We start from the raw sequence: 14,405 nt of genomic DNA, 5'->3' as shown, positions 1-14,405 counted from the left end.
CGCATCTGAGCCAGAACAAAAATCAAGGCGATGCGGTACCGAAGTTCAAACAATAAAACCTAAATGCACCCATCTGACTCACAGCAAAATCAAGTCGGTGCAGTACCGTAGTTCGAAATATAAAAGCCAAAAACACCCGCCTGAGTCACAGAAAAATCAAGCCCACACGGGGCCCGTGATTCATACAATAAAAGCCAAATGCACCCATCTGAGTCTGAACGAAATCAAGCCGCTGTGGTACTGAAGTTGAAACAATAAAACCTAAATGCACCCATCTAAATCACAGCAAAATCAAGCCGATGCGGGAGCAGTAATTCGAACAATAAAAGCCAAATGTACCACTCTGAGCCAGAATAAAATCAAGCCGATGCGGTACCGAGGTTCAAATAATAAAACCTAAATGCACCCATCTAAATCAAAGCAAAATCAAGCCGATGCGGGAGCCGTAATTCGAACAATAAAAAACAAATGTACTACTCTGAGCCAGAATAAAATCAAGCCGATGCGGTACCGAGGTTCAAACAATAAAATCTAAATGCGCCCAACTGACTCGCAGCAAAATCAAGCCGATGCGGGAGCCGTAATTCGAACAATAAAAGCCAAACGTACCCATATGAGCGAGAAAAAAATTCAGACGATGCGGTACCGAAATTCAAACAATAAAGCCAAATGCACCCATCGAGTCACAGCAAAATTTAGCCGATGCGCTAACGTAGATCAAACAATAAAACCCAAATGTACCTATCTGAGTCTCAGAAAAATCAAGCCGATGCGGTAACGAAGTTAAAACAATAAAACCCAAATGTACCCATCTGAGTCACAGCCAAATCAGAGCGATTTGGTACCGTAGTTCGAATAATAAAAGCCGAATGCATCTATTTGAGTCACAGCAAAATCAAGCCGATACGGGGCCCGTAATTAGGACAATAAAAGCCAAGGGCACCCATCTGAGTCTGAACAGAATCAAGCCGGTACGGTACCGAAGTCCAAACAATAAAACTTAAATGCACCCATCTGACTCACAGGAAAATCAAGCCGATGCAGGAGCCGTAATTCAGACAATAAAAGTCAAATGTACCCATCTGAGCCAGAATAAAATCAAGCCGATGCGGTACCGAGGTTCAAACAATAAAACCTAAATGCACCCATCTGACTCTCAGCAAAATCAAGTCGACGCAGGAGCAGTAATTCGGACAATAAAAGCCAAATATACGCATCTGAGCCAGAACAAAATCAAGCTGATGCGGTACCGAAGTTCAAACAATAAAACCCTAATGCACCCATCTGAATCACAGCAAAATCAAGTCGGTGCAGTACCGTAGTTCGAAATATAAAAGCCAAAAACACCCACCTGAGTCAGAGAAAAGTCAAGCCCATACGAGGCCCGTGATTCGTACAATAAAAGCCAAATGCACCCATCTGAGTCTGAACGAAATCAAGCCGGTGCGGTACTGAAGTCACAACAATAAAACCTAAATGCACCCATCTAAGTCACAGCAAAATCAAGCCGATACGGGAGCTGTATTTCGGACAATAAATGCCAAATGTACCCGTCTGAGCCAGAATAAAATCAATCTGATGCGGTACCGAAGATCAAACCATAAAATCCAAATGCACCCATTTGAATCACAGCAAAATCACGCCGATGCGGGAGCCGTAAATCGGACAATAAAATCCAAATGTACCCGACCGAGCCAGAACAAAATCAAGCCGATGCGGTACCAAGGTTCAAACCGATGCGGTAACGAGGATCAAACGATAAAACCCAAATGCACCCATCTGAATCACAGCAAAATCAATTCACTGCAGAACCGCAGTTCGAAACATAAAAGCCAAAAACACCCATCTGAGTCACAAACTTCTATATTCATATATTTTTAATACGTATATTAGGGGGCTCGCCCCCTAGTCAATACCTCGCTCTTAAAGCTAAAGTTTGAATTTTGTTCCAATTCTTTAAAAATGACCGCTTAATCACAAAGGCCGTTATTTAGAATAAATAGCTCTTATGAAGTACTAAAAAATCTTTGGCTTAAAGAGCGAGGTATTGACTAGAGGGTGAACCCAATCATACACGTAATATTTTTCTGTTCGTTTTAAGTTTTGATGTTGCTCCTTGTTTTCAGGTGGAAAAACTTGTTTTTTTTTAAATTTCATTTCTGATCTTTTTTTTTAAATAATGCTGGGAAATCCGACGCCTTCTTCATAGCAAGGTCCCTTCCCACATGAAAACTTCCTTCATGGAAGGATCTTCCCAAATAACCCCCGACCCAACCACCCCCTACTACCCAAAAAAATACCCCCTGAAAACGTCTGTATACTTCCTAATAACCAATACTATATGTTAACATTGGGTAAAGTTCATAACTTTCAGCCCTCCCCCGGGGACTTCGGGGGATTAAGTCATCCTAAAGGACATAGTTATCATATTTTCAACCATGCTGAACAAACCCCCTACTACCCAAAAAAATACCCCCTGAAAACGTCTGTATACTTCCTAATAACCAATACTATATGTTAACATTGGGTAAAGTTCATAGCTTTCAGCCCTTCCACCGGGAATTTCGGGGGATTAAGTCATCCTAATGGACATAGTTATCATATTTTCAACCATGCTGAACAAAATGGCTATCTCAAAATTTTGATCAGGTGACTTTGGGAAAAAATGAGCGTGGGAGGGGGCCTAGTTGCCCTCCATTTTTTTGGTCACTTAAAAAGGGCACTAGCTGTTAGTTTCCGTTCCAATGAGCCCTCCCGCGATATTCTAGGACCACTGAGTCGATACGATCATCCCTGAAAAAAAAAAAAAAAAAAAAAAAAAAACGCATCCGTTATCTTTCTTATAGCAAAAAATGCAAAATTCCACATTTTTGTAGATAGGAGCTTGAAACCTCTACAACAGGGTTATCTGATACGATGAACATGATGGTGTGATTTTCATTAAGGTTCTATAACTTTTAGGGGGTCTTTCCCCCTTTTTTCGAAAATCGACCAAATTTTCTCAGGCGCTTAACTTTTGATGTAACTTTTTTTAACTTTTAAGTAACGCTCCTTACTTACAGTTCGTTACCATGAACTGTTTGATTACCATTTAGGTCTTTTGAGTCCATTTTATTGTAATATATTCTTCTAGAAACCTAGTTTTGTGAGATTTGAGGTTAGATGCAAAATACGGAATCAATCAGACTGCATAAGATGGTTTCCAAATCCGTTATAAGAATCACATGCACAGGAAAGTCAGACTGGAAATGAAAGGCGAAAGAACTTTAAAATAAAACTGATTAAATAGGATTTCGTAAAGTTTTAGGTCATATTCAAGAATTGTATATATTATGCTTGCTTTTCCTGGATCAGTACTACGGTAATAGACCTGTTTTGGATTGGCAAAGAGTGTCTATCCAGCGTATTATTAACAATGCGTTTAAAAAAAATTCTTAATTTTAAAGTATTAGCAGATAATTCCTCAAGTATAATTAGTAACAAGAAAGCCAAAATATTGTCATCCTAGATTGTGAAGTTAAGTTTTTGCCAAATTTTAGAACATTTGCCATTTCACTTTAGTGTTAGAACATTGATCCGCCTGTCACACTTCTTACTTGTGAGATATGAATATATGAAATGTATTAAGCTTTGATATTTTCGGCTTTCTTTGGAAAACATTGTTTTTGAGTGATTTACTTCCGATTTTTTTTTCAGACAAAATTTCACACTGTCGATTTAGAAAATAGCCGAGAGTTTTTTCCAGCAAAATCAGAATTTTATGTGCAGTTCTGATTGAGCTGGGCCAAACTGAAAAAAGCTCGAAATCGAGAAATAATGTTATGTTTTAATAATTTATGTTTTAATAAGTTATATTTAATATACTTATATGAATATTTATTTTTAGGTAATTATGTTTGTGTAATAAATATTTATGTAAATATGTTTAATAGCTTATAATAAATAATAAGTTATGTTTTAGTAATTAAAACACATAAATGTTTGGTAAATATTAAATTAAATTTCGCAATCCAAAGTCCTGTTTGATATATTTATTGCTAAGTTCTACAACCAAATTTGGGCATCGAGTTTTCGCAGGTCAAAACCCAAATTAGAACAGAACGTTTACAGTGAACCCAGTTTTTACACTTTTCTATTTTCTGTTTTAATAAGAAATACTTATAATACCCAAACACCATAAAAACATAAGAATCTGTTTTAACATAACCAATGTGTAATACACTTGTTATTTTTTATATGTACTCTTTTCTTTTTTAAACTTTATTTTTTTACATCATTCATGGTAAAGCTGGTGCAATGCGCGAATGTCATTACAATAATCAGCAAACGACTAGCAAACCATCAAAACGGAGAGCAATACTCCTAGGAGCCGTCAAAATGTTTCATGAAACCGTTCAAGGATTTACATTTTTCTTTAATATACTAAATTCCTAGAAGAATATATCACAATAAAACGGACTCAAGAGGGCCTAAATGGTAATCACGGTCTAGGAGTGGGGGAAGCTATAGAATTTAAAGCGACGGCTTATATTTAAAAGCTAGGGCTTTTTTCGCTCCGTAAACATCGGCTGGTTCAGGTAGTTAGATTTTGGATGAAGATAGTGCAGGTACCACGAGGTAAACTTATTAGAGAGGCCTATGAAGAGCTACTTGCTTCAGGGCGCAAGAGATCATGACCGTTTAAGGTTAAATCCTTATTAGACAGATTAGGATTGTCATATACATGGAATGATGGTAGAGGACCCGCTAACGCTCAGATTGATATAATAGGAATAGTTAAACAAAGATTAAAAGATAAGGAGATACAGACATGGGGGAATGAAATTGAGAGATCCGAGACATTAAGCGTTTATAAGGATGTTAAAAAGGTGTTTGGCCAGGAGATTTACTTTAAATTTAATTTGAATATTATTTTAAACTAGGATTACCGGGGGAGACATTGAGGACATTGTTTCGGATCCGAGCAAATTGCCTGTCACTAAAAAATAGACAAAGAGTATTTGAAAGAAAAAAAGTAGCCCCGGATGTACATGCAGATTACTCTTGCCCCAGATGTAACCTAGTTATTGAAGATGTGGCCCATATTCTCACCGAGTGCCAGCAACTTTCTCTATTAAGGGAAAAGTATTTTGAGGGTGGTAAGTGGGTGTGCCGGGGTAGCCTTACACGACTGTAAAAAGGACAATCAGGCAGTTATGTAAATATATAAATGAAGCGTTGACATCAATGAGTGAAACTTGATATTTATGTTATTTTTATTGTGGAGTGTAATTAAGAATACTGTTCTGTATGGCCTGTTTTTTGGCTTATAATAAATTATTATTATTATTATTATTATATATGGAATGATGGTAGAGGCCCCGCTAATAGTCAGATTGATATAATAGGAATAGTTAAACAAAGATTAGAAGATCAGGAGACACAGACATGGGGGAATGAAATTGAGAGATCCGAGACATTAAGCGTTTATAAGGATGTTAAAAAGGTGTTTGGCCAGGAGATTTACTTTAAATTTAATTTGCCAAGTAAGTATTTGTCATATTGGTTGCAGCTGCGGGCCAACTGTTTGTCTTTAAGATGGAGGAGTAAAGTATTTGAGAGAGGTATGGGGTTCCCGGCCTCTAGGTACACGTGTCCCATTTGTAATATTGAAGAGGAAAATCTGGACTATTTTCTGTGCCGGTGCCAGGGGCTTACTGATTTGAGGGAGGGTATTTTGGGGAAAAGTAATTTTTCACTTCGGGACATGTTGTCTCAGACGGTACCTAGCCTCATGTGTAGATTATGTAGATTTGTTGATCAGGCACTAAAGATAAGAAAGGAACTATTGTGAAGAAGATTTGTTATGGTTTGGAATAAAAATGCGGAAGGGAGTTTTACTTTTGTTTTCCTGTTATATTTGATGTATAGTGTATGTGGTCCTGTATAAAGGCTTTTGAATACACGATTATTATTATTATTATTACTATTATTATTATGTGTGTGACATTGTGTGTAATTATGTGAGTTAGTTTTATAGTATTATGTGCGCTTTTGTGTTGCAATTGTTATGTAATTTTATTTTTATTTGCTATGGGCTATGTTTAGTTATTGTTATATATGTTATTATCATGTGTTTTGAATTTATATGCAACTGTGTTTGTTTTTGCCTTGGCCCAAAGAGGCTTTTGTTTTGCAATAAATATCTATCTATCTATCTATTCTATTACTTAATTATGAAGTTTTTTTTAGAAGTTTAGGGATGCCGTAAATGAAAAGCCAAAAATGTGGTGAAATTAGTGTTTTTAATTTTTGTAAAATCTTGAGTCTCAGAAAAAAAAATTAAAAGGGTTTACGTTTTCATTGGGGTACCAAAACATATACAACCTTATCTTCAAGTTGTTTCGAAATTAGGAATTTAAGGCAGCTAAATCAAAAAAAAAAAAAAAAAAATAAAAAATGGGCAAATTATGCAAAAAGTATAATAATTGCCAAAATTTGAGACCTCTATACCCCTCATATGTAGATTTTACCTGTAAATCCATACTGCAACATATTCTTTAGATGCTTTATTCAATATTTTCAGCTAAGAACTTCATTTTTCAGTTTTTTAAATTCAATTGTTAGAAACAAAGTTTTCAGCCATCTTGTTAGATGGAGTTAATTCATTGACATATTCTTTTTTGTTTATCAGTAACTATTATTTTCACAAGCAGTTTAAAAACATGTTTGCGTTTTGTTAAAGATTTTAAAGTATTATAAAATGAGCAAACATTTTTCTTTCAATTGAATTTTTTTGGGAAATAACATTTTTTCATTAAAAGAAGCATCAGTATTATTTCAATGGAACTTTGTAGACGCCTATTTTTTTTACTTATAGGCTACAAGCTTTAGGATAAAATACACTAGAATCGAATGATACTATGTTTATTATGACTAATAAGTAAGCCCTTTTGTGACTATTATATTGCAATATAATTACCTATAAAAATAATTTCACTAGATTTAGAGGCCTGTAGAAGCAACCCGGCTCAATAGTAACCGAAACTCTAAAAAAGCGGAATTTTGATACCAATAGATGGATCAAAAGAATCAGATTTTTACGCTAATTTCAAATATATAAGTTTCATCAAGTTTAATCTTGCCCATCAAAAGTTACGCGCCTGAGAAAATTTGCCTTTTTTTTGAAAAAAGGGAGAGAAATCCCTTAAAAGTAATAAAAATTTAATGAAAATCACACCATCAGATTCAGCGTATCAGAGAACCCTACTGAGAAGTTTCAAGCTCCTATCTGCAAAAATGTAGAATTTTGTATTTTTTGCCAGAAGAAAGATCACGGACGCGTGTTTATTTTGTTTATTTATTTTTTTCCCAGGGGTGATCGTATTGTTCCAGTGGTCCTAGGATTTTGTGAGAGGGCTCATCGAACAGAAATTAAAAGTTCTAGTGCCCTTTTTAAGTGACCAAAAAATTGGAGGGCAACATGGCCCCATCCCACACTCATTTTTTTCCCGAAGTCACCCAATCAAAATTTTGAGATATCCATTTTGTTCAGCATAGTCGAAAATCTAATTAATATATCTTTGAGGATGACATAATCCCCCACAGTTCTCGGGGGATAATATACGTAATAAAATCATACGAATATAGAAATTCGTTACGTAAGTTAATTCGGAAGTTACGTCAGAACAAAATTTCGAGAAAGCCAATTAGCCAAAAAAAGGAACATTAATATGCGAATTTCGTTTTAATTATTCATGTACGTTGAGCCAAAATCAATGATGAATTAATTCAAAAACATTCAGAAATTAACTAAAAAAACAAGTTTTTTTAACTGAAAGTAAGGAGCGACATTAAACCTAAAAACGATTGAAAATTATTCGTATACAAAAGGGGCTGTCCCCTCGTCAACGCCTCGCTCTTTACACTAAAGTTTGACTTTGTCTTAAAACTATATCTTTTAAAACGATAAAAAAAACTTTAGCATAAAGAGCGAGGCGTTGAGAAGAGGACAGCCTCTTTCATATACGGAATAATTTCTGTTCGTTTCAAGTGTTAATGTCGCTCCTTACTTTCAGTTAAAAAATAGTTCTGTGAGTTAATCAAACAATAAAACCCAAATGCAACCATCTGAATCACAGCAAAATCAAGCCGATGCGGGAGCCGTAAATCGGACAATAAAATCCAAATGTACCCGTCTGAGCCAGAACAAAATCAAGCCGATGCGGTACCGAGGTTCAAACAGTAAAACCTAAATGCACTCATCTGACTCATACCAAAATCAAGTCGACGCGGGATCCGTAATTTGGACAATAAAAGCCATATGTACCCATCTGAACGAGAACAAAATCAAGCCGATGCGGTAACGAAGATCAAACGATAAAACCCAAATGCACCCATCTGAATCACAGCAAAATTAATTCGGTGCAGTACCGTAGTTCGAAATATAAAAGCCAAAAACACCCATCTGAGTCACAGCAAAATCATGCCGAAACGGGGCCTGTAATTCGGACAATAAAAGCCAAATGCACCCATCTGAGTCTGAACGAAATCAAGCCGCTGTGGTACTGAAGTCACAACAATAAAATCTAAATGCACCCATCTAAGTCACAGCAAAATCAAGTCGATGCGGGAGCCGTAATTCGGACAATAAATGCCAAATGTACCCGTCTAAGCCAGAATAAAATCAAGCCAATGCGGTACCGAAATTCAAACAAAAAAACTTAAATGCACCCATCTGACTCACAGCAAAATCAAGCCGATGATTCGGATGAGCCGAAGCCGATGAGCCGTAATTCGGACAATAAAGGTCAAATGTACTCGTCTGAACCAGAACAAAATCAAAGCCGATGCAGTACCGAGGTGCAAACAATAAAACCTTAATGCATCCATCTGACTCATAGTAAAATCAAGCCGATGCGGGAGCCGTAATTCGGACAATAAAAGCCAAATGTATCCATATGAGGCATAACAAAATTAAGCGGATGCGGTATCGGAGTTCAAACAATATAACCCAAATGCACCCATCTGAGTCACAGCAAAATCAAGCAGATGCGGGAGCCGTAATTCAGACAATAAATGCCAAGTGTACCCGTCTGAACCAGAACAAAATAAAGCAAACGCAGTACCGATGTGCAAACAAAAAAACCTTAAGGTACCCATCTGACTCATAGTAAGATCAAGCCGATGCGGGAGCCGTAATTCGTACAATAAAAGCCAAATGTACCCATATGAGCCAGAAAAAAATCAAGCGGATGCGGTATCGGAGTTCAAACAATAAAACCCAAATGCACCCATCTGAGTCACAGAAAAATCAAGCGGATGCGGGAGCCGTAATTCGGACAATAAATGCCAAATGTACCCATATGAGCCAGAACAAAATCAAGCCGATGTGGTATCGAAGTTCAAACATAAAAACCCAAATGCACCCATCTGAGTCACAGCAAAATCAAGCCGATGCGGGAGCCGTAATTCGGACAATAAAACCTTAAGGCATCCATCTGACTCATAGTAAAATCAAGCCGATGCGGGAGCCGTAATTAGGACAATAAAAGCCAAATGTACCCATATGAGCCAGAACAAAATCAAGCCGATGCGGTATCGGAGTTCAAACAATATAACCCAAATGCACCCATCTGAGTCACAGCAAAATCAAGTGGATTCAGAAGCCGTAACTCGGACAATAAAGGCCAAATGTACCCGTCTTAACCAGAACAAAATCAAGCGAATGCAGTACAGAGGTGCAAACAATAAAACCTTAATGCACCAATCTGACTCATAGTAAAATCAAGCCGATGCGGGAGCCGTAATTCGGACAATAAAATCCAAATGTACCCATATGAGCCAGAACAAAATCAAGCCGATGCGATATCGAAGTTCAAACAATAAAACCCAAATGCACCCATCTGAGTCACAGCAAAATCAAGCGGATGCGGGAGCCGTAGTTCGGACAATAAATGCCAAATGTACCCATATGAGCCAGAACAAAATCAAGCCGATGTGGTATCGAAGTTCAAACATAAAAACCCAAATGGACCCATCTGAGTAACAGCAAAATCAAGCCGATGCGGGAGCCGTAATTCGGACAATAAAATCCAAATGTACTCATATGAGCCAGAACAAAATCAAGCGGATGCGGTATCGGAGTTCAAACATTATAACCCAAATGCACCCATCTGAGTCACAGCAAAATCAAGCGGACGCGGGAGCCGTAGTTCGGACAATAAAAGCCTAATGTACCCATATGAGCCATAACAAAATTAAGCGGATGCGGTATCGAAGTTCAAACAATAAAACCCAAATGCACCCATCTGAGTCACAGCAAAATCAAGTCGATTCAGAAGCCGTAACTCGGACAATAAAGGCAAATGTACCCGTCTTAACCAGAACAAAATCAAGCCGATGCAGTACAGAGGTGCAAACAATAAAACCTTAATGCACCCATCTGACTCATAGTAAGATCAAGCCGATGCGGGAGCCGTAATTCGTACAATAAAAGCCAAATGTACCCATATGAGCCAGAACAAAATCAAGCGGATGCTGTATCGAAGTTCAAACAATAAAACCCAAATGCACCCATCTGTGTCACAGCAAAATCAAGCCGCTGCGGGAGCCGTAATTCGGACAATAAAAGCCAAATGTACCCATCTGAGCCAGAACAAAATCAAGACGACACGGCACCAAAGTTCAAACAATAGAACCCAAATGAACCCATATCTGAGTCACAGCAAAATCAGACCAGTCCGGTACTGTAGTTCGAATAATAATAGCCGAATGCATCCATTTGCGTCACAGCAAAATCAAGCCGATACGGGGTCCGTAAGTCGGACAATAAAACCGAAATGCCCCCATCTGAGTCACAACAAAATAAAGCCGGCGCGGTACCGCAGTTCTAACAATAAAAGCCAAATGCACCCATCTGTGTCACAGCAAAATCAAGCCGATGCGGGGCCCGTAATTAGGAAAATAAAAGCCAGATGCACCCATCTGAGTCTGAACAGAATCAAGCCGGTGCGGTACTGAAGTTCCAACAATAAAAGCCAAATGCACCCATTTCAGTCACAGAAAAATCAAGCCGAAGCGGGAGCCGTAATTCGGACAATAAAATCCAAATGTACCGGCCTGAGCCAGAACAAAATCAAGCCGATGCGGTACCGAGGTTCAAACAATAAAACCTAAATGCACCCATTTGACTCAAAACAAAATCAAGCCGATGCGGGAGCCGTAATATGGACAAAAAAGCCAAATACACCCATCTGAGCCAGATTAAATCAAGCCGATGCGGTGACGAAGATCAAATAATAAAACCCAAATGCACCCATCTGAGTCACAGCAAAATCAAGTCGGTGCGGTACCGTAGTTCGAATAACAAAAGCCAAATGCATCCATTGGAATCACAGCAAAATCAAGCCGATAAGGGGTCCGTAACTCGAACAATAAAACCCAAATGCCCCCATCTGAGTCACAGCAAAATCAAGCCGGTGCGGTACCGTAGTTCGCACAATAAAAGCCAAATGCCCCCATCTGAGTCACAGCAAAATCAAGCCGATGCGGGAGCCGTAATTCGGACAATAAAAGCCAAATACACCCATCTGAGCCAGATTAAATCAAGCCGATGCGGTGACGAAGATCAAATAATAAAACCCAAATGCACCCATCTGAGTCACAGCAAAATCAAGCCGATATAATTCAGACAATAAAATCCAAATGTACCAATCTGAGCCAGAACAAAATCAAGCCGATGCGGTACCGAAATTCAAGCAATAACACCTAAATGCACTCTGTACTGTAGTTCCAACCATAAAAGGCAAATGCACCAATCTGAGTCACAGTAAAATCAAGCCGATGCGGTACCCCGTAATTCGTCCTTCTTATAAGTATTAAATTCTGTAAATGTTCCTATTAAAATACTACATATCTGCGCATAATTACCTCTACATGGAGTTGTTAATAGCCCACTCAAAGGTTCAGTCCCTTAAACTACACACCACTAATTTCAACTGCTCAGATGAATTTAGACTGAAGAAATAAAACAAAACTGATTAAAATCTAAATCTAATCTAAGAATCTGGAAAACACGAAAAAGAAATTTGAATAGTGTCTAATGAACCAAAATCACAAGTACTGAAGTACTCGCGCAACTGCAAGTAATTAAAACTTACAGCAGAAGAAATTTATCTGTCGGGGTTGCTTTTTCTTCGGAATATTAAATAGGTAGAGGTTTTACTTTTGTTTTTATGGAGTATTCATGTTGAAATGGCCTCCAGTGCCCCAATTGACCACCATTTCTTTAACATTCCTTTATTTTTACTTTTTTCTTCCTTAACCACGTTTTTTCACTGTTACTATTATTATGAAGAGATTATTACATGTTGTGCCAGTATACCCAACTTCATGGGCTCTCCTATTATTGTACTAAGTTGATTAAATAAAACAGTAAAAGAAAAAAGAAAAACTGAACAGTATTGACCTTTTGCAGAAAACTAAGCAGATATGACACAAATTTCTTCTATAGAATACACTCTTTTCAACTGCATTTGCATTTTCGTCACTAGGGTGATATTTTTTTTGTTATTAAAATGTAACAATAATCGTCGTGATAATAACGACTATTTTGTCATACGCAGATGCACATGCGAATATACAAAAAGAAATAAAACAACACCAGAATAAAATCATAAGCAAGTGGAAGAACCAAATAGCCACAATTCCAAGAGTTTTCTTAAAGGCTAATTCACGATGAGATTTACTAATATCGAGATTTAGCTAGCGCTAAACTGAGCCAATCAGAATTTTTGATGAATTTTCGAGCTAATCACAAAATTCTATGAAAAAGCTGATTGGCTCAAACAAGCGCTATCTAAATCTTAGCACTAGTAAACTCTCATTGTGAATGAGCCTTAAGGAAAAACCCATTGAGCAGCTCTTTCTCAACTAGCAAACCATAGAAACTACATTTTCAAGTACAGCAATTAACAATGCAAAAATTTGCGTACCCAAATCCTCTCCGTTCCCCAGGGATTTGCCCTTCACTTTCAATTGGGTAAATTAAACCTTCTTGTCCAGGATTTCCAAGAGGTTTTCCTTGTTCCCAGCCTTTCTTTTTCATAATTTGTCTGGCTTTTCCATAAAATCTATCCTCAAATTCATCATCTTTAGTGGCTTTCAATGCTTTTCTCATTTTCTTCTGTTGGGTTTTCGACAGCTTTGTGGTGTGAGATGAATGATTGGCTGCATTTTTTGTCTCAAAACTTGAAGTTGAAGGTCTCATAAAACTGCACGACAATGGAAGAAATAGAAATTGGTTAAAAAACAAATCATAAGGAAAAAAAGACAGTCAATTTAAAAAGAGTATTCGTAGAAAACTAGATTTACGTCAGTTTAACGCTCATATAATATCGTGCAACGTCGCACTCGACATTGATTGGTAATTAATTATTTCTGACTGACATTTTTTTGGTTCTTCTATTTCGATCTGAACACAGTTAGACACTTCCTCATAAGGAAACCCAGATCAATTTCCCGATTACTCGGTTGTTTGTGAAAATAATGAATATTTGGTGATTTTGTATCTTATTACATGGAAAAAAAATATTACGCAGGCCATGGAACTTTTCAATATAATCGAAATAATTTTCATTTAAATTACGAACAAATAAACGTTCAAATGGGGATAAATCCATTTATTTAGACAGTGAAAACAGTTACAAACTCTAGATATTTCGATCACACATACAGCGACAATCATCTCTAATGATTTCTACTGATTACGGTCGCTGCATATGTGATCGAAATATCTAGACTTTTGTACCTGTGTTCACTATCTAAATAAATGAATTTATCCCCATCCGAACATTTATTTGATCGTCATAGAACGGCAGTGTGGTCGGAGAAATGGATATCTCATTTAAGGTGTTATGATAATCATTTAAATAATAATATTAAAGCGAAAATAAAGATAATAGTAAACTGTTTTTATTTATAAAAAAATTCATAAATCAATAATAATGCTAAGGGGCTAAAGCCAGTAAGGGGCTAAACATACCATCAACAATCATAACAGACATAACAAATATAACTAACTTAACATTCAATTAAAATAGCGACAGAAGACAAAAAAAAATCTAACAAACTAAAAAACATAAACACAACATCATCTAAAAACATATCTAAAAACATAAAAATTGTTATCTAAAAACATAACATCAACAAAAGCTATTCAATTAAAATAACAACAAAAGAAGGAAAAAAATTCTAAGAAAGATAATATTAAGTAAAAGCAATTCAGAAAGATAAATCATTTCTAATTAAAGCACTTTCGCAATATTCGAGATCTTCCTAATAAGAGAAGTTATTGCACGAGTTTCCACGAGGAAATAATTCAAATTGAGAATTGAGATCACAAGGACTTGAGCATATTCTGGCAA

General features: G+C 36.9%; 1 protein-coding gene across 1 annotated transcript in view; it reads right to left on the bottom strand.

Annotated features, from left to right (window-relative positions):
- LOC148956313 (G patch domain-containing protein 3-like) overlaps window positions 1-14,405 on the bottom strand; it is a 273,613-nt gene that overhangs the window by 6,498 nt on the left and 252,710 nt on the right. The window contains exon 7 of the mRNA XM_089094902.1: window positions 12,975-13,253. Coding sequence (XP_088951028.1) covers window positions 12,975-13,253 — 279 coding nt within the window. The remainder of the gene's footprint in view (window positions 1-12,974; window positions 13,254-14,405) is intronic.

The sequence above is a fragment of the Artemia sp. Qi Xiang Cuo genome, chromosome 1 (assembly GCF_049724085.1).
Source record: "Artemia sp. Qi Xiang Cuo chromosome 1, ASM4972408v1, whole genome shotgun sequence".
In the NCBI taxonomy this organism is placed as follows: Eukaryota; Metazoa; Arthropoda; class Branchiopoda; order Anostraca; family Artemiidae; genus Artemia; species Artemia sp. Qi Xiang Cuo.
Note: the sequence above shows the minus strand (reverse complement) of the source record. Positions and strands in the feature narration are given on the sequence as shown.